Here is a 21,666-nt window from a genome sequence, read left to right on the forward strand (position 1 = left end):
TATAGAATTGTGAGAGGCAAAATGGTAAGATAAAGAGGAAGATCGGGTTGAGAAGGGTTCAGGTCTCCTCTGAAACATATTGGCTATATGCCCATGGGAGAAGTCACAACCTCTTAATGTCCCAGGCAACTAAGACCTAAATTTACAGATGAGTTGCCAATCTGCAGAGAAGGTTGGAGCCCTACACTGGGAGCCCTCTACACAGATGAAATAGGTCTGGATTAGTTTTCTGCTCCACTTCCTCCTCTTTCCTCCTCCAAATTTATCGGGTAATGTTATTAGTCATGTTTCTTATCCCGAGTAGACTATAGGCTGATTGAAAGCAGCTAATTATCTCATCTAAACTCTTGCTTCTCCCTTAGCATCTAACACTTTATGCTCTACACAGCACTTTAAATTTTGTTAAATGAACAGATGTACACAGGATCATAGGATCTTGAACTGGAAGGGCCCTTAGTAATCTAGTCCAATCCTTTCATTTAATGGAAACTGAGGCATAAAGAGAAGTGACTCATCCAGGATTGCACAGTATAAAATACATTCTCTAGCCTGACATTTAATATCCTTCACAATTTGGCTACTTCACATTATCCATTCCGCTTTCCCGGACTCCACTGTCTAGCCAAATTAGATTCCTAGCTATTCCCTGATCTCACTCCAACTTCTTCCACCTGCTCTGTCTGTGGAAAATCTTGTCTTTCTTAAAGGCTTAGTAAATGCTACCATCTCCATGAAGCTTTCTGTGCTTCCTCCCCTAACTCCAACCGAGAATGATTTTAAAACAGTAGTACTCGGGCCTTGGACTAAGTTATTGCAAGGGGTCCATGAATTCACATGGAATGATTTAAGCATAATAAACAAGCAAACATACTTTTTATAGAATGACCGAAGGCTGAGCTATGATTCCACTTGTGCAGGGAACTCCTAGATCTCCTATAAACTGCTCAGCAATTTATAATCCAAAAGAGTTGTCTAGAGCCCTGAGAAGTTAAGGAATTTGCTCAGGGTCACCAACCCATTATCACAGCCAGGTCTTTCTGTGGCCCTAACAAGATTAAAATGTATTTGGGAAATGTTTAACAAAATAAAAATACAACACAATGTTAATTTGTGATTTTCTATGTCAACATGCTACTCACAGGGATCCATTTCTATTTGAGTTAGACACTTCACCTAGACTATAGTCTTCAGGGTTGTTTTGAAGCCCAAACGAGTGTGTTTAGACACACACAGAGCTTTTTTTGTAAACTTTAAAGCTTTATATTAATTTATTAATATTCTATGTTGTGCTGCATGAATTTGTGCACATCACATACTTCCATTAGATTTTAAGCTCAAGCACAGGAATCCTCATTTTTCATATTTGTATTCCCAAACTCACACTCTTTGAACACACGAGGTGTTTAATACTGTTGATATGAATTGGTGATTGGGGAGCAACAAACTTGATACTGCCTCAGCAGAAGGGTGAAGGTCCTTGGTTTTTCTCAAGTTGACTGGCAAGGGAAGGTTGTATATCTGGGGCATGGAAGAGGAATAGGCCAAAACCTTACAAAGAAGACTGGAGGAAATACTGTTCCAATGCTTTATTAACAGTTTGAAACACAAATCCAACAAATCAGAGGTGATGACATGTCCCAGAAGCCTGAGAGGCGAGGGAAATAGATTTGTATCTTGCCCTTTATTATTTTATTTTTTTTATCAAATGCATCTTAGCAAAAGTGATTTAAAAAAGAAAGGCTCAAAGTCCAAGTGTCAGCCAGCAGAGAGGGACTATGGGAGTAGCAAGTACTCCCTATACCACAGCATCTGAAAAAAGTTCTCATAGCAGCTGCTGTTGCCCCAAATCCCAAGCCCAGGATTTTGGACCTCCCCAACTCCCAGAATTCCTTTTCTGCCCTTGAGGCCTCTAGATTTCCTCTTATGTCCCTTCCTCCTAACCCTTCCTCTTGTCCCAACAACTACCATTCCTGGGATAAAATTTAAGAGGGCCCACTCTCTTCTTATCTATGAGTAAGGAAGTGAAGGGGATATGAGGAGGGCAGGGATGATCCCCTGCATTTGGGAATTCTAGCTTTACCTTGCTAGGGGATATGGCACAAAATTGTATCCAGTGTAGGGTGAGGGTACAGGGCCTATGGAGTATCCTACTCACATGATTCCAGAGCATCCTACTCACATGATTCCACCCCATGCCCCAACCCTTAATCTGGACCTCTCTCCTCCTCCATGGTGGTGTTCAGTTAGCATTTGCACATTTGGCTCTTCAAATATATTAAATTTATAAAAACTCAGCAGTACCTGGGCCCTCTCAGCTCCTTGGCCTGGCCTTGTCTGGTCAAGGAAAAAGTACCAAGCTACCCACAGATCTCAGAAATTAATAATCCAGAACTACTGCTGGGGGCTTGGAATTTGAACCTGCCCATGGGACACGCTCCGATGAGGGCAGTGAGGCGGGTCTTGGTCTCCGGGGATAACTGAAGGGGAGAAATGCCAGGAACTCTCACATTCAGGAGGGAGAGGGAACAGGGAAGAGGGGTTTTCTGTATATTTTCTAAAAAACAACATCTTATACAAAAATAGATCCATTTGCAAAACAATTTCTTAGCCAGGAAGCTCTGCCTCCTCTTTCCCTGGAGACTTGGAGAGGATGGGGGCCTTGTGCAGCCATATAAGAGCTGAAACTTCAGGGGGAGATGAGCCAAGGCCCTAAGAATAACAAGGGCAGTGGGAGGCAAGTGCAGAAGACAAAGGGAGGGAGGGACAGTAAACAGGACACTCAGTTACGCTGAGGATGTGGGGAGGCTATCCTGTCTTGATGCCCTGTCCAGTAACGCTCAGACTCTAGGGTCATTTTTTCCACAGGTGCTCAAGTTCATGCCATAGCTGGATAGTAGTGGTCCAGTTCTTTTTGCTTTGTGAAGCTGGGAGGAGGGGTCCTTCCCTGGGGAGGGAAGGGGAGTAAGGGTACGAGCTGCTCCTCATTTCTTTAGAAGCAGCAACCAACCCCTAACCACAAACAATAAATATCAATAGCAAACTGGAGAGAGGGAGAAGAAAGCATGAATGGCAGCAATGATAGGAGATCTAAGAATATGGTCAGAAAGTTCAAGAACCCCATGCGGTTCCTAGGGCTAGAGAAGCCACAGCAGGGCACAAGACAGCAGAAAGAACACGAATCCAGCAAGATTGACCTTGGGGTGAGCTCCTTTGGAGCCAGGGATTGAGGAAGCAGGTTGGGCACCGCCTGAGGTGTGGCACCACAATAACAAAGGAAAGATAGTCAGGGTTAAGGCAGCGGAGATGGTCCCTGCTTTGGTAATGCAACAGCCAGTGCTGAGTGGGTGTCCAGGGCTTCTTCCACAGTACCCTTTCCTTCTTGCCTCCAGACAGCTAAAGCTGTGTATGCTATACAGAGAGCAGCAGGCCAAAGAAAGGAGGCAGGGAAGGTGGGCTGCCATAGAGAAAAATCCACTTGACCCCTTAGGCTCATGCTGCAAGGCAGGGCTGCCTTGGGCTCAGCTGTTCAGCCAGTGTGCTGCAAAGCCCAGGCCTAACTTGCACGACCAATCAATTCCTTATTTTCATCGTGTATGTTCTGGGTTCCCTCATGCATCCTGGGCACCTTAGAAGAAGGTGTAGTCATGGCATCATCCTTCAGCTCTGAGTCAAGTAGAGAGGTGACTGCACACCCGGCCTTCCTGTTGGCTGTAAGAGAAAGGATATGAGACATTGTCCTGGGAAAACCTGGTTCCTTGTCCCCTTCAACCTCTGGGATAGAGAATCAACTGGGGCCTAGACTAATGTGTGTACTGCTCTGGACAGCATGTGGAATAACATGAGTCAACGGTGGAAAGGAAGACTCTCTCGGTGAAATAAGGAGGACAAGACGGTCAAGCGAGGGACACGAGAGTTCAGTTCATCTTGGTCACGGCTAAATTCACTCTTTGTCAGCTCGATGTTCAGCTGGTCACAGCCAGGATAGCACCCCCTACCCTGGATGAGCCTTCTGCACATGGCAGAGGATCTCCCACAGCCAGAAGCACTAGGAAGGGCTGTGTTTCACTAGCATATGCACACCTTGCATCCAGATGATTTTGTCTTAACTGCTCTCAACCTCAAGGAAAAAAAAACAAAAACCTATACTTCTTAACATCCCACCCACTTTATAATGTAATCCTGAAGCTACAGATCTTATTTCAAGATAAGCCAGGGTGAGCAGAGTTGTCTGCAGACTACAGAATAGGCATTTGGTGGATCCTATCCAGCAAAGGTTCTTTACTTTTTTCTTTTTTTGTGCCATGGGCCCCTTTGGCAGACTGATAAATCCTACGGACCCCTTCAAAGAGTAATGTTTTTTAATGTTTATAAGTGAAAGATGGAAATGCTAAATATCATGGTCCCCCCTGAAATCTATCCACAGACCCTTTCTATGGACTCCAAGTTAAGATCCCTGTTATAAAGCAATCTGAGGCCAAAAAATGATGATATTTCTTTCCAGCTACAGCCCCAAGGCTGCCTGCCATTGGTAGCAACCCAAATTATAACACCAATAACCAAAAACAACACCCTCTCTTCCTCTATTCCATCTGCTGAAATTTCCACAGACTCCTAGGTCCGCAGGGCTTGCTTCTCACGGTTTCGTTGCCCCTAGGACACAAAGGAGGCTCTTCACTACCACACATCTCTGTGACCACTGTCCCTTCCCATGGCCTCTAAGTACAAACAGCATGTATTTAGAAATATGTATGGGAAAATGGGGGAGGTCGGGGTAAGGCAACATGGAGGATGGAACACAGTGAGGTGGCTGAGGGGATTATGTACACCTAAAGAAAGTATAGAGTCTGGTCTAATCTATGTATGAGATATCCCTAGAATTTCTGCCCTCTCTGAAGCAGCAGAAAATCTTTATTCGAGGAAGAGCCAAACTGGATCAGAAAGCCCAAGTAAGCGTCACACCCTCTCCTCTCCTTTCTGTGGCTGCCAGCTGTGTTGAGCTCTTAAGTCTTCATCACCACCCAAACCCATTGTTCTGGGGGCAATCAGAATAGGGAGCACACATAACATGGCCCCAGTTCATCAGCTCAGAAGTCTCTTTTTCCTCTTCCACTTACTAGCACAAAATATTAACAAGAGGAGAATGAAGAATAAATGTATTTCCCAATAGCAGTTCTCTGATAGACTTCAATTTTATCACTTCCTAGGCAGTGTGGGGCATAAATGCTTTGGGAGTTGCATAGATAATGAATATTCTCTAGAGTTGCTGTAGGAGTTTTTAAATGACTGTTCAAGAGCAACAAGTCCCTTTGAAGATGTGACTAAGTTTCTGATTTATATTGTTTTTTTCTATAGATGTTCCCTTTCCATTTCCTTTTCTCCACCTGAAGTTCCAGTTGTAAAACTGCCCAGAATTATTTGTCACCCTTTTATCTGCAGTTCTTTTTTGTCCCTCTGGCCCACTTCTCATTCTGGAGAAGAGAGCCTCAAAAACCACATCACTGTCTGACTTGAGGCCAAGCTCTAGCAGTAAGGTAATGCTCCTATGAGGCCACATTCTGTTTAGATTTGGAGGACAAGACACAGGTAAGGTAAAATTTTTGACTCTAAACTCAGGAAAAATAAAGGCCAGGTTCAAAGGGATTAAATAACCTAGTTTTTGTCAGGTGGTTTTGGGCAGCTATTGTTAGAGAAGACAGGTCTGTTCAAAATAGGAGACAGAAGTGTAGGAGTCAAAGTTTAAATGTTGAACCATTTTGAAATGCTTTGTTCCTAATTTTCTTTCTCTGTAGAATAAGACTGCTATCTCTGCCCAGGAATCTTGAGGACAACCTCCAATATTCACAGATATTAAAGAACTCCTGACGCGTTACAGATTAGATAAACCTATTCTTAAGCCACGATAGGAATTAATAAGGGGTCTGCAATACTCTTCATTGAAGATTAGGGAAGCTAAAGCACTAAGGACACCACATAGCTCAAGGTCACACAGCAAGTTAATATCGATTCTGGCAATGGAACCTAAATATCCTGACTCCTACTCCATCCTGTCCACTGTAATAATGCTGAGTAGCTTGAACAGCCAAGATCAAGGTGACTGCCTCATCTCATCCCTCATTAGCCAGTTGATTTTAGCCCAGGGAAAACTAAAGGCTTGACAAAGGTACAAAGAAGTATATTGAATATATGAGAAGGTTCTCCCTTACAGAATTTTATTCATTAACAATTAATTCAGAAAGGGAAAAAGTCAGCAAGAAATGGCGATACGGATGTTGGGGATGGAAAAAGGGTTAATTAGCTGGAAAAAGGGTTTTATAGAACACAAGATGGGAACTAGTTAAAGGAAATGTGTCTTTTAATAAGTTCCCCTGGGGAAGAGGAAACTGGGATAGATGGGACAGCTATAGTTATACTAAAAATTTCATTCATGTCCTAATAAACTCCTAATTATATCTATTGTCCTATTTTTGCTCCATGGGTATTCTCGTCTCATCAGAATACTTTAAGAATATGGAAAAAAAAAGTCCCATTGAGGCAACTTCATTACTACTTCTTAGTTTTATCTGAAGGTAGAAAAGAGACCCTTCTAGACTATACAGGGGTTTCACTGCATTTTCTGTCTAGCTGTGGCCAACTAGTAGGAGCTGAGAGAGGAAGCAGATCTTGGAGTAGAGGAGGAAGGGAAGAGGGGGACAGAGTTCTTTCTTCTTTTGACTCTTGTGCCATTGAGCAGATGGCTAGTATAAGAGGCTACAATTCAGACACTGAAATAAAGTTGAGTCATTAAAACCACAAACTGACTCAATCATCAGCCTGAAAAAGTTCCTGCAGGACAATTGCAGAGATTCTTCCCCTCTACACTTAAGCCATTGTTTTTGTACACTGCCAAACACAGCAGCCTGGGCTCTGTTTTTAATGAACTGGCCTTGAAAGTCCCCCTTTCTCCCTCCTAGACCACTTCCCCCCATATCGAATAAAAAGGCCTTTGTATGACAGTCACTCCCTACAGGCCTGTAGATTTTTTCCATTCCTTTACATTCTAGGGAAGAGCTGCTGGTTTCTTTGAATAGGGGACAGCTGCCTCCCTGGGAATGAGCAGTCACAGACCCAGCCTGTGAGGAAGATGTATAAGCAATGCCTCTGTTCAAGGCAATAAGCCAGATGATGCAGCCAAAAAAAGACAGTCAGTAATAGGGAGCTGGCAGGGGGTGGTTCTCAAAGGATAGGCCAGAAGCCAAAGAGGTCTTCGAAGATGTAGAGCCATCATCTCAAAGGATGAAGCTTATTAATCCTCTGCACCCCCCTATACTGCTTATAACTAAATTGCCACAGAACTTTCACAAATTAGAAAATCTGAGGCCCAGAAAATTAAGTGACTTTTCTTAGGTAACACAGCTAGGTAAGAAGTAGAGTTGGCACCAGAACCCAGGACTCCTGACCACCAGTCTATTATGCTTTTCACCATAATGCTTAGAGTTCCACCTAAGTGTCACACTTCTCTCAAAAAAAATCTATCAGCCTTTCTAAGGATTTCTGACAGATGTACTCAGGGAGGGTCCCTTTGTATGATAACTCTGTGACCGTACGAAAGTAGAGACTATAGACTCACAAAGTCTAAAGAATGGAAGTCATTGGTGATTACAGGACAGAGGACCATCAAGTGGAACCACCATACCTGTCCCTGTGATATCATTTCTAATCCATGCCTACTCCCAAACATTTAGTTGTGCTCAAGGATATAAACACCTCACCTTCTTGTACGTAGTGTCTGATTTCTCCTGTAACCTCTTACACAGGAAGAAATGAGAGAGCTGTCAACTAATTAATCTGCCACAGAGGAACTAAGGCTCCAGTGAATGCTCCTTCTTAGCCCTTGAGTACTGGATTCTTACTCCAACAAGGGGTAGGAACAGAGACAATGGAAGCCACCAGTGGTCTGAATATCTACACACATTCGGAAACATTCGGAAAGCACCTGGGATTCCAGTATATTCTACTAGACGTGCTTCTCTAGGGTCAAATGGGAATTGTCCCCAGAAGGCTGTAGCCAGCATACTCACAGCTGGGAGTAGAAAAAAAAATCTGAAGGGCAACGCACGTAAGATTGGTTTGAGATGTTTATTGTGCGGCTACAGTATATTCTATGTGATGTATAGGTATTACTGTCTACAAGTTGACAAGAAAAATACCGTTTGTCATCACTTAGGTCTATAGGCAAGGTCCAAGCAGCACTGATTTAGTCGGCTCTGCCTTCTTCCTACCCAAACACTTATAGCAAAACACTCTACCCAAAGATCACATCCATTAGACTCAGGCTGAGGCGAGCCAGAAAATGCTTAGGAAAATTCTTTCCCCTCTTACCTCCTACCCCTCAAATCGTCATACCAATAAATTTCACCTCTACTTCAGACTCTAGGGATTCTGTTTCTTAAGGAATATGATTGGGGTTGGGATTGTGCTATAACCAGAGATTTTAGCATCCAATTAAATTTTCTACAATATTCCATTTCTGGTTATCCAAGTGATGGTAAGGGATGGTAAACAGTTCCAATCCAACCAATGGAGATTAGATTTTTGGGTTAGTAAATTGGTGACCTAAAAGTCTATTCTGCAAAATATGGATTGGGATTAAGTATTCCTATTACTACATGCCCCACTTCTAGCAGCTAAACTCTCTAATTTGTAACAGGTGCTAGCTCTCTAACTTGTTAACAGGTAACAAATATGTCATGCTCTAACTTGAATGGAATTGGTTACATTAATTACTGTGGAAGTATGTACACAAGCTCTATTCCTTTTTTTGCAGGATGGTCCCAAGGTTAAAGATGAGGTCAGGCAGGATCACAGAATGTCCAGAGAGCAAGTAACACAACATCTGCCTCTTTAGTAATGAGTCTATGGCTACAGGAAGCCTTTAGTTGCCATTTCCTTCCACTCTGGGAAAGAGGACACCATTTCTAAGACTCAGTTGTTCATATATCAAAGCATCATCAATCCTAAGAAAACACCTTTGTCAAGCATGGTGATGCATCTATAGCCTTGGTGCCTCTCTATGCTGAAAGGAGTAAGGTCAGGAGCCCTGGCTATACCCCACTTTTGATTAGGTTCCTTTGCTTCTCTCCATTTCCCTAGTTATTCATCTTCTTCATATCCTTACCTGAATAACATCTCACCTTTATTCTTTTCCCAGGTACTCTAGTTCAATGTTATATACTTAAAACCACCAAAGGAAAGGTGTGGTGGAAAAGCCTGCTTCTGGAGCAGACAACTCTCAAAGATACACATGAGACCCTGTGATTCAAGAGTCCACCTCCCACTCCAGCTCCAAACTTTGAGTAGGTCATATCTGTTCCTGTCATCTCTCAGGTACCTGATCATTTCGCTCCCTTCATCCACCCTAACTCTAACTACACATATGTGTACAAACTCCTTATATCCACAGAAACAAACTGCCTTCTTTCTGCCTCCCTTGCTTTAGGTCTTTGCTCCAGAAAGGGAGAAGTGAAACTACAGTTCTCCTCCAAGTTAGCAGATGAGATCTAGGTATTGATAATCAGGTGACTTTCTCTACATAAAGGAGATTCCAGTAGGGCAGCTTCTTTATTCACAGACTGCCAATACTAGCTCTCTTCATCAACAAATCAGTTTGGCTAATCCTCTTCCAGTGCATAGGATTTGTGCCCTTAACTTTGGAACATAGAAACCTCACGGCTATCAACACAGAATCACTACCAATTCCCCCACTTACCTTGTCTGGGTCCTCTCTTCCTTCGGAATGCCGCACCTGACTGTAGGGCTTCCAAGAGACTGTCCATCACACCAGTCTCATCACCCTCTGTAAGGAAATGAAGTAGGATATGGAGTGACTGGTTGATATACTAACACCCTCTTATTCCAAGCAGCCTGAGCTTTGTCAATCCCCACAACACAGAAAATGAACTGTGTTTTGGCCTCTACTGTTCCATATGGTTCCAAACCACAATGAGAGATGGCAGCAGAAAGACAGAAGGGTCTCAAAATCTAAGTTGTACATATTAATACATTACCTCAAGGTTACTGAAATAAGAGGTTTCAGCACTGAAACCTCTGTAATTAAGGGGCACTGCTTTCTCCTTATTAGGATCTTGTATTATCAAGGCAAACATAGTTGGATTCTTTTCCTTCAAGGTATACCCCACCTCCAGCCTCTTTCCTCTCTCTTAGCCAGCATCAGGACAAAGAACTGCTGATCTTTAAGGCAGAGACTAAGATTAAAGTAATGGAAAGGAACTGAAACTCCCTTCCCCCAACCCCTCAATGCATTCTGCTTAGATGTCTGCAGAAGGAGTCTGTTCCCCTCTGCTGAGGGAAGACAGGCAGGAAGCCACAAATAAATGGTCAGCTTCCACCCATGTATCAGCCCCTAACGACACCCTCCTCCCGGGAGCCACATTCCATTTAGGCCCTCTTGCATATATTGAACAATCCTTGCAGGTACACAAGGAGTTAATGTAGAATCCTTGCTCATGGCCCAGGTCTGTTTCCATGGCAACATCTCCTGGGTGGTGAAACCTGAAACTGCAAAATCCCCAGGAACAGCTGTCATTTCCAAGGTTCTGGCTAAGTGTTCCAAGCGCCACCTGCCTGCCAAAGATGAACAATGCAGCTGACCTATATTTCAGCTCAATTGCTGGCCAGAGGATGACAGGGCACAGGGATATCGCGCCCCCTGCTGACTGGGCCAAATCCTAACACCACTTATATGCCAGGGATAAAGATCAAAGGGTTTTAAGGCAAAAGGCATGTCAGAGGTCCCCTCATTTTACCCGTCAAAAAACCGAAGCTCCAAGAGGCTGATTTCCCTGAAGTCCTATTGGTAGTAAAAATGTTGAGATTTGAACCAGTCTTCTGATTCCCAATTCTATGTTGTTTTCACTATAACATGTTTTCTCCTACCCCTAGTACCTACAATGCCCTAGAAAATATCCTTCTAGTTCTGTTCCAGTACACAGACAGGTACCAAAGGACAGGATTAAGACAGACCACCTTCTATGACCCTCGATTCATAGCTAGAATAGCTGGGATGCTGAAAGGCAAATGAAATTAGCTGGGCTGAGACTTGGCATAAAGCTTTGTTACCAGGCTTTGGGTTAGAAAAGGGCAAAGAAGTGGGCTGTTACTGCTTCTTCTGTTAGGCTCTGATAGTTAGGCTGTCTTGGGGGTTTATATTCAACCAGTGCTAGGATGGAAAATGTCCCGAGAGAAAAATAACAAACCTCTAAAATCAATTTCCAAACAAACCAGGATGGGAAAGGACTAGGAAAAGACAGTCTTTCTTTAAAAACAAAACAAAAACAAAACCCTAGCTTTAACAGGGCACGAAGTACTCAGTTCTCTGAACTAGCTGAACTTCACTGGGCCTGGAATATCACAGGCATTACCCCTAACCCTCACTTGGAAGGAACAGCTAAGGTGGGATGGGGAGACAAGAGACAGTAAGGTAAACTCAGTTGGATACTGATAAATTAAAATGTTAAATTTAATTTAAATTTAACAGTTAAATTTCTGCAGTCACCAACATGAATAGTCAGAGGTGGGGGGAGGGGAATAGGAAAGGAATCAAGAGCAGGAAAGGAGCAGAGGCAGGAAACAGAGGGGCAGTAATTGAGGCCATATGTTTCAACAAAGGAATGTTTCTGGTAGCAAAAGTGAGTGTGTGAGTGTGTGTGTGTGTGTGTGTGTGTGTGAGAGACAGACAGAGAGAGAGAGAGAGAGAGAGAGAGAGAGACAGAGAGAGAGAGAGAATTCTTGAGCCATATGTTTCAACAAAGGAATGCTTCTGGTAGTAAAAGACGGATGCTGCCTGGGAAGAGTATGTTTGTGTTATGGCTTATAAATCCATGCTTTGTAACTGTGCCCAAGCTGAGGTGATGGGGGGAGAAGGTGCAAAGAGTTAGGAACCAGGGGAGGGGTAGTAGTGCTGCCACAAAGAACTTGGCAGAGGCCTAGGAGGCCACCTTAGAGATAATGTAAAAGCAGAGGTCTGCAGAGTGCGAGAGGAGACGAGAGGAGCTCCTGAATAGGCAGAAAGGAGGGGTGTGTATTACAGTAACACCAAGGTCACCTAGTAATAAGAGAATATGAATGGGAGGAGGCTGTATGATTAAGAAGATAAAGTATAAAGAAAAAAAAATTTAAAACAGAGAAAAAAATTGAAAATGTAGCAGAGAAAATCAGAGCAAACACAAACTTGATCTGAGGAACTGTGCCAAAAGCTCAGTTATTAAAATCCAGCTCAGAAATTAGTCATTTTCTCTGCCCAAACTACAACTCCTGAACATCCTCCCCTGTTTCTCCTCCTCCCTATTCCTTGTTCTCCCTTCATACCTGCATTCATATCTATCAGCTGCTCTCTCTTCTGCTGCTTCTCTAATCGTTCTTTCTCTGCCTTTTCTTTGGCTAGCTTTGCTCGACGCATCTTTTCCTCTGTCTCCCGTCGCTTCTGGTTCTCCTTGACTGCTTGCTATGAGTAAAAAAAACCATAATAATCAAGCAAACTGAGCTAATCTCTGGGAGGAAACTCCCCCACCCCAGGTCATCTTGGTTTGGAGGCAAAGACTGCTTGCTTACCACAAACATATTCCTGAAATTGTTTAAGTCCATAAAGAATTCTTCCACAGTCATTTTCTTGGGATCGAAGAGGAAGTAATCTCCCAGTTCCTTAAAGAGGGTTTCCATGTTAGAATGCATCATCCGCAGCTTGTTATATTGTTCCTGGGCATCCTTTACAAAGCTGTGAGGGCAGGAGTTAAGGACCAGGACCAAGAAACTAACAGTCTTCCTTTTTTAGACTCTTCTTCACCTTCACACTCCCACAGTACAGTTCATCATTTAGTAGCCTCAAAAGCCATCTCGCTAAACTGTGTTCCATACTGCTACTCCTAAGCCCCATAGATATCTCCCGTTTATCCCCCTTTAAGTTTTCCCCCTCTTCACACTCCTTGAAAGGATATGGCCATTTTCTCCACAAACTTGTCTTTTTCATCAGTGGCAGCTGGGAAGTTCTGAACATCTCGTTCTACATCTGAAATCTGCTTCTTCATTAGATCCAGGTTCTTCTGTAAATTCTCAGCAGAGACTGCATGAGATGGATAGTTTAACAATGAACTTATAGCTTCAATGAAAAATGAACTTAGAGCCCTGAAAGGATCTTAGCCTAGGACAGCAGCTCTTCAAGTCAGTAGGTTTCCCCTTCCTAACTGCTTCAGGTACTTGATTACATTTAATTTAGCATTTCTTAATATTTGGCCTGACATACCTTTCAATTGCTCTCTACTGTGTGCAAGTCTTACCTCTCCATTAAGACTCTAAGCATCTATCTTGATCACCAGAATTGCGTCATGAATTTATGTGGCAAAACTCAACACCTACAGTTCCAGAGAAATCAGAAATGGTCCATAAATACATGTTTAACTGACTGAACTGAGCTCCTGCCCCTTGGGCCCTGTGGTCTTGGCCCTATGCCTGTTAGTGGAATGGGATTTAGGAGCAGGGAGACTTGCACAGAAACATATAGCTAGGATAAGTGCTACCTATGTAATATATTGGATTACTTCTACTCTCAGAGAAAATGAGTGGTAGAATAGCTTTTCCTTCAGCAGAAGGCTATAGTCTCTCTGCCTTCTTCCCAGATAGTGATATCTTAATTTCTGCCAAGAAAGTCTATATTTTCTGAATGGGAAAACCACGAAAGTTGAGGTCTTAGACTAAAAAGTCCACATGACTTTCTTTTCATTGTGCTGCTAAATATTCTCTTCAATTTTATATACAGAAGCTCCACTCCACTTTATATTTTCCTTATGGACTCATGTCTCCTCAACATCACCCCTAGACCCAAATATATTCATTAGCCTGAGATTTAATGCATTCTACAACCAAATAATCTCTACTTCCCTCTCCAAGCAGATACCTGCCAGCCCCCTATGCCACCTTATAGTCTCTTCCCAGACTGTCCTCACCTCTGCTAGCCTTCTCTACATGGGTTAACTCATCAGGGAACTTGAGGACTTCAGGGTAGCTGTTCTCACACATTTCAGCCAAGAAGTGCAGTAGTGTCATCTTCTGATCAGTGGACTTGGTGTCACGAAGCTGAGGATAAGAATATCTGTGAGCAGGGGAATGGATCTGAGACCAAAACCACTCTCAGCAGATTGTAGCCCCTACTATTTGGCCCGAAGGGCCAGAAACCCTCCCTGGTCTCTCTCTGTTCTGACTCCCATTCTCACCTTGCAGAGAAAGCTAATGTTGAAGCCAAAGGCACCAGCATTCCTAGAGCCAGCATTCATATAGTTGCCCACGAGCAGGGTTATTTCCAAGAGGCTAGAAAAGCTCTCACTCTTTCGTACCTCTTCACAAGCAGCTGTTACAGAAACAATCTCTGGCTTGATATTTTCTACCTGCTCGTTGAACTGCAGCTTGAAGAGGATTGCATTGAGTCGGGGTCGAAGGCGGGGTACAGTGCCCATCTGGTAGGAGGATAAAAGGGGCTAGTGAAAAAAGCCAGGCAAAGAAATATAGCAGAGAGGAGGTGGGGATAAGGGAGACAGGCTTCAAATCCACTGATCAGGAAAAGAATCCCAAAGTAGAGTAAGGAAAAAAGTACTGAGTCCAGGTTTGAGACACAGCAAACCTACAAAGCTAAAAGGGGGGAGGGAATGAAATGGTCACTCTCAATGGATGTGTGTGTGTGTGTGTGTGTGTGTATAGATATCGATAGACAGAAAGCTTCTCCCCATGGGGTAAAGAGCCCGTTGCTTCAGTCCTCACTCACCACTACACCAAACTGTTCTGACTCAGCCAGATCATCATATTCATCCTTTAGTTCTGACAGCATCTTTAGCTGCTCTGGCTCTGGCATCTGCTTAATGAGATTCTGAAAGAAAGAAAAAAAGAGAGAAGGAAACAGAGAAGGAGAGAAGGTGGGGAAAGGGGGAAAGAGAGGGAGAGCAGGGAGGGAAAAGAGGGGGAGGGGGATGTTTAGTCTGCTTCATTTTGGCTGAGCCTCTCTCTTAAACTGTCCTACAGATGCTACTCAATGTCCAAGAAACTAGAGGGCAGACTGCCTGCCTAATGAGAGAGCCAACTCAAAAGATAAAAAGGTTCATAAGAAATACTCTAAAATAGTAATATCCTTTTAAAAAAACCTATTATCAAGTTGGATTTATACTAAGGATGCAGATAGCTCAACATTAAAAAATAATTAACATAACAAAATGTCAATAATAAAAACAACAAAACCAGGAAAAGACAACAGATGCACAAAAAGCCTTCAATAAAATTCAATACTCATGATTTTAAAAAAAGACACTAAAAAACAGGAATGAAAATAGTAAAAAACTTACCAGAAACCAAGAGTTAACTTATTTTTAATGAAGTAGAATGCAGGATGTCCGACTTGCATTATTATTTTTTTTACAAGTTTTAGGATTGTTATCAATAGTAATAAAATAAAAAAGGAAATTAGAATTTAAAATGGCAAAGGGGGTATGATAGGATGACTTACTTAGAAAATTCAAGAGACAACAAAAAAATAGCTTCACCAAAATGGCAGGATAAAAAAAAAAAACCACACAAAGTTATTAATATTCCTAAATAAAACTACTAACCAAGAAAAGTTATAAAATAATGACCATTTAAAATGTACTAAATATTTGAGAATTAATTTATCTAGCCATATGAAGTACTTCTTGCTTATTAAAAAAAAAAAAGAATTAAACAACTATGTGAAGTAATGGAACCGTGATTTCACCAGAGTGGAGAGGGCTCTAGGACAAGAATGCCCTCTACAGAAGCAGTTGCACACCTTCTCTGCAAGGTAAGAGTTTTATAGGGTTGGTTAGGGCCCTGAGAGGTTAAATGACTTGCTCACAATCACAAAGTTAGTATGTGCCAGAGGAGGATTTGAATCCAGGTCTTACTGGCTCCAAGGCCAGTTCTCTCTACTGCAAGACTCTGCTTCTTCTATGTTAATATAGAAAAGACGGGAAGAAACACTCAAATTTATCTGTAGATTTAATACCAATCAAAATATCAATTAAATAAAAAAACTTATGGAAGAACCTAAGATAAAGGATATCAAGGAAAATAATAAAACAAAATAGAAAGTGAATTAGCACTACCAAATTTCCACTTATACTATGAAACAATAATTATCAAAACAATCTCATACTGGGTATAAATAGAAAAAAAACAGATCCCTGAAAAAGATCAGAAGAACAAGATTCAGAACCAAATGCATACGACTGTCTAGTATTCAATAAGTCCAAGAACACAAATCACTGGGGAATGAATTCATTATTCAACAAAAACTGCTTGGAAAAATTAATTGCAATTTGGTGGGAAAATGGCAACAAATTAGTACCTTACACCATAATAAATTCCAAGTGGATAAATAATTTAATTACAAAATATCATACTATAAAAAAATTAAAGCAGCTATAACCATGTCTTGCGCAACTGTGTAAAGGAAAAAAAAATAATCAGTCATGACTCAAAAGTAAATTATAAGGTACAAAAAGAGATAAATTTGACTCTAAAAAAAAAGATTCTGCACAACTCAAAACACTGCATCTAGAAGAAGCAGCAGGAAATACATGCACTTGGAAAAGTCTTCCATTAAACTTTATGATAAAAAATATGTTATCTTTTGTCCTATTGATGCTGATACTAAGATCACTGCTGAAAGGGGAAAAAAAGACCTGGCTACACAGAAATATTCCTAGAAGCACTATTTGTAACAGCAAAAAACTGAAAACAAACTTTGAATCCACACCATGTGGGGAATGTTTGAATATACTTCGGTATATAAATGTACACTGTAATGAAATTTTCAAAACACGTTTTATTGTCTTTCATTTTTACATCAGTCATTTCAACCTCATCCCCAACCCCAAACTGAACCCTAGGCATAGTGGAGAAAGCACTGAACCTGGAGTCAGGAAGACCTGAATTCAAATTTGGCCTCCATACTTTAACTAGCTATATGACTCTGGGCAAGTCACTTGGCCTGCCTCAGTTTCCTCATCTGTAAAATGGCAATAATAACAGCACCCATCTCCCAAGGTTGTTGTGAGGATCAAATGACAATTATTGGAAAGTGCTTAGCATAGTGCCTGGCACACAGTTGGACAGACATACATATATACATATATATGCATATACACATGTGTATGCAAACATACATGTGTGTTCACTATCATTAGTCCCATTTTCTACCAGCTCCACCGCTCTTAGACTTCTCCAGAACTCTCTATCATGCCCAGGTAAGTAGCATTCCTCCCCAGCCTCACTTTTCAGCTTCTTTTTGTGGGTTGTGTTCCCCCATTAGAGTATAAGCTCCTTGCGGGCAAGGACTGTCTTTGTTTTTATTTGCATTTGTATCCCCAGCATCATGGCCTGGAACATAATAGGTGCTTCATAAATATTTACTCACTGATGAAGAACACTGCCTGGAGTAAGGCAGAACTGAATTCAAATCTGTACTAGGCACTTACTACCTGTGTAACCTAGGCAAGCTACAAGACCTCTGCCGGCATCAGTTTTCTCAACTGTAAATGGAGATAACAATAGCACCTACCTTATAGAGCTGTTGTTTGGATCAAATGAGACATTTGTAAAGAGTTCTGGCACAATGCCTGGCATACAGTGGGTGCTTAACAAATGCTTATTTCCTCTCTACCTTCCTTCCAACAAAAAAAACAATTAAGCAAAAACACATGACAGTGACCACACCTGACGATATATGAGAATTCTTTCCTAGTTGTCATAAGGAGTTATGTTTCATTATCTATAAGTTTCACTGATTCTTAAATTTTTCATGGTTTGACTTCCTCTTAGGGATTTTAAATTTATATTAGTACAATAATTGAATGTTTTTCTCTTGATTCTCTTTATTTCTGTTTGTATCAGTTTATACACCCAAGTCTCAGGTTTCTCTGAATTCCTCAATTATCCTTTGTTACACAATAATATTTACTAAAATTCAGTATTATTACTCTATGGTAGATAACAAATATAAAGGATGCAAAGAAAATACAGGAAGACTTAGCTGAACCAACGCACAGTAAAGAAAGCAGAACCAAAACAACAGTATATACACCCAGTGCCTTCATCTACATAAAGAAAAACAACATTAAACAACAAAAAATTAATGTTGACCACACTGGAATTTTAAGTTGTTAAAAAAAATATATTCTTTTAACAATCAGAGTAGTACCTAGTTACATGTAGATTCGTTTTTGTACTGTTTTGCTTTTATATTTTCTCTTTTGCTCTTGTTCACATATTTCTTTTTTCTTTTTTCTTTTTTTTTTTGGTGAGGCATTTGGGGTTAAGTGACTTGCCCAGGGTCACACAGCTAGTAAGTTTCTAGCGTCTGAGGCCAGATTTGAGCCCAGGTCCTCCTGACTCCAAGGCTGGAGCTCTATCCACTGTGCCACCTAGCTGCCCCTCTTGTTCACATATTTCAATGCTACTACTGATCAATAGGCATGAAAATAAAATTATTTAAAATTAAAATTAATTCACCAGATGAGACCAATACAGTTAAACTATCTTGTCTTACTCACCTGCACCATAGATTCTGTTAGAACAGCCTCATTCACCTCCAAGATGATAGTTTTGATCTCCTGATAGGGCATACGAAAAGAACCCAGGAAGATTGCTGCCAGAAAATGAGAAACAAAATGTCCCTTCCATTCTCTTCCAATCCATCCTACATAATGCTGCTGGTATATTTTTTGCTTACTTGTACAACTGTTTTATTAAGTAACCAGTTCATAAAGTCAAACCAGTGCAGTGACTTACTGGGGGAATTTGAATTCCCCTCAGTCCCATCTTGAGCCATAGTATGCAAAGGGCAAGGCAAGTGCACTAAACACAACACAAATCTCAGCAGAGCTTGGTTTAAGTACCAACGCCCTTGCTCCTGTCTGCCCTTTTTATTCCACAGCTTTAAATGACACGTCCATGGGCCAGATTCCCCATCCAAGTGGGTGAGATAGAGGTTCTGCGGTTTCCATCTAACGTCATAAGTACCCTCTCCCCCATCCCCACTAATCTATTCAAAATATGCGGATTCAGCTCCATAAAAATGCCACTAGGAAAAAAAAGTGTTATTAGAGGGGGGAAAGAGGGCCTCATGGAACTTGAGTTCTATAAGAGACCAGAGGGATCAGCTAAGGAAGGACCTCCAAGACACATTTCAAGAATTCTGGCTATAATAATCTCAATGCTGTCCAACGCTGCTGCGTCTCCTTCCCTGGAGAAATCCTAGCATACTGAGACTGGATTCTCCTTCTGGAGCCGTGTTGGCTACAGCTATCCCCAAATTCAGTCAGAGGGTGCTCTCTAGTATGTTGTAGTTATCCTTAAAACTCTTCAGCTCTAGGAAGCATTTGGCCCTTTTACTCTTCTGGCTGGAAGGCAGACAGGTGACCTGGATAGCTGCTGGGGAAGAAACTTCATGAGACTGTGTTAGGTCCTTAACTGCCTACTGGTGCTGCCACTGGGAGCTCTCACAATGGGCTTTGACAGCGGCAGCCAGTTCACTCAGTGCTTCCTCATAGTGTAGACATTCAGTCTGGCCAAAGATGCCAGTCCCACATCAAGCTGTCTCACAGCTATCTCGGAGGGTATCAATGAGATATTTGCAGACACCCTTTAAGGAGGTATTTGTGTTTCAAAGCTCCAGTAGATAAGAGCGTCAGGGAATGAGCATACCGGCCTTCTGAACGGAAGGGATCTCAGAGGCATGAATGGTATCCAGTGCTTTCATCTGTACAGGCAGTTGTAGCAGTTGATTTCCTGGCATCTTCAGCTGCAAAAATTTAGTGTCATCCTCTTCAAGAAGCTGGGGCTCATACTTTACATCCAGGACCTTGGAGAGTCAGACGTCAATCTCTTCCTTCAGATTCTTGGGAGCATTCTGCCCCATAGGGATAGGAGGGCCTCTTTGAGACTTCATAGCAAAAGGAATGATCTGTCTCTTCACAAAAATGAACAGCAGCACAAACACCAAGCTCCTGTAGGCCATCACCAGCACAACATTTACCCTGGACAACCAGTTACTGCCAGACACCATGGTCTTCCTCCAGCTTTATTAGCTTGGGCTCTGTAGTAGCAATGGCCCATGGGTTCCTTGGTGCTCCTTGGCCACTTCCTTATGGGGGAAGCCAAAGCTGAGCCCAGTCAGAAAACATGGTGGCCAGGGGGAACACAGGAAATCTTCCTAAAATACTGCTTTTATCATGTCATGATTCTGCTCAAAAAACCTTTTAATGGCTCTTCAATGGCTATAAGATAAAAGTCCAAACTCTTCATCCTAAAATTTAAAGACTTCCATGATCTGACCCCAACCAATCTGTTCAGCCTCAGTTTCTACTGCCTGGTTACATTAACCCTTCATTCCAGCCAAACCCATCTATTTGCCATCTCCTGAATGTCCCTTCTCCATCACCACGTCTTTGCTACGGAGATGACCTACTTCCTCCTCCTCTGCCTTTCTAAATTGTGTCCATTCAAGTTCCAGATCCAATCTCATTTGCCAAACTACCTGATCCCTCTTCACAGTCTTTACTACCTATATTCAACTCATTTGGAAATTATATATTATTTGGTGGTATCTCTTTTAGGGCAGGAAAGTGGAAAGAATACTAGCTAGACTTGCATTAGGGAAACGTGGGCTCCAATTCTGGCATTTACATTTACTAGCAGTGTGACCATGAACAAATCATATCCCCTCTCTGAGTCCTGTTTCTTTTTCAGGGTTATTATGAGGAAAGTACTTTGTCAGATAGAAGATGTTGGAGTTATGCTTCTTGAAAGCAGGGAGTTTCATTGTTTGTCCTCATATTCCTAGTTCTTGGTACGACACCTCACATTGACTGTCTTAATACATACTTGTTGAATTGAATTGCTGCTATAGTTTTTTCATATATGAATGGCATGCGTCTTCAATCACACTATATGCTCTTTGAGGACAGTAACTGTCTTTTACACTTATCTTTTTGTGTCCCTTATGGTGCCTAGCATGATGCCTTACACAGAGTAAGTATTCAATATTTCTTGATCATGCAATCCAAGATCAGGAATTACACATATGTTTATTCCATCTTTCTATCCACTATGTTGTCATATGTACAAATCAATTTCCAGCCTAACCTCTAGCAACCATTTTCTTATTTGCTTTGTAGTGAAATTTCCGACCCAAAAGTTCATTTTGGAAGCAGAGAGGATAATTAATTTTTGAACACTAGAACAGACCAAACCTCAAGCATTACTCTGGGCTCATCTGGATCAAGCCAATGGCTCCTCCATTTAAAGAAAATGTCCCCAATACAATGAGAAAGACAGGGATGTGAAATAAGCAGGTGGAAATTCCAAATCCAGAATCACAGCATCTCAAAAATAGCAAGGACTTCAGAAACTACCTAGTCTACCCTCGCCTGAACAAAAAAGTCCTCTATCATATCCTTAACAAGGAGTCACCCAGTTTTCAGTCCAAGATGTGCAGGGGGAGGGGGAAGCTCCTGAGACAGTACATTCTGGACTACTTTAATTATCAGGAACAGCCGAAGCCAAGTTGCTAGGAAGCTATTTCCCTTCATCTTGCAAAAGCGGATCACAGTTATA

General features: G+C 41.8%; 1 protein-coding gene and 1 pseudogene across 1 annotated transcript in view; both read right to left on the reverse strand.

Moving 5' to 3' along the window:
- Positions 1-1,571: 1,571 nt before the first annotated feature.
- DIAPH1 (diaphanous related formin 1) overlaps positions 1,572-21,666 on the reverse strand; it is an 84,260-nt gene continuing 64,165 nt past the window's right edge. The window contains exons 20-28 of the mRNA XM_078150498.1: positions 18,603-18,697; positions 14,807-14,908; positions 14,262-14,501; positions 13,995-14,124; positions 12,989-13,114; positions 12,607-12,770; positions 12,364-12,499; positions 9,746-9,832; positions 1,572-3,708 (exon numbers count right to left, since the gene is read on the reverse strand). Coding sequence (XP_078006624.1) covers positions 3,554-3,708; positions 9,746-9,832; positions 12,364-12,499; positions 12,607-12,770; positions 12,989-13,114; positions 13,995-14,124; positions 14,262-14,501; positions 14,807-14,908; positions 18,603-18,697 — 1,235 coding nt within the window. The 3' untranslated portion in view covers positions 1,572-3,553. The remainder of the gene's footprint in view (positions 3,709-9,745; positions 9,833-12,363; positions 12,500-12,606; positions 12,771-12,988; positions 13,115-13,994; positions 14,125-14,261; positions 14,502-14,806; positions 14,909-18,602; positions 18,698-21,666) is intronic.
- Positions 18,705-21,659, reverse strand: LOC110220844 (protein C1orf43 homolog pseudogene; annotated as a pseudogene).

Source organism: Phascolarctos cinereus, unplaced genomic scaffold (genome assembly GCF_003287225.1).
Source record: "Phascolarctos cinereus isolate Bilbo 61053 unplaced genomic scaffold, phaCin_HiC Scaffold_2;HRSCAF=192, whole genome shotgun sequence".
In the NCBI taxonomy this organism is placed as follows: domain Eukaryota; kingdom Metazoa; phylum Chordata; class Mammalia; order Diprotodontia; family Phascolarctidae; genus Phascolarctos; species Phascolarctos cinereus.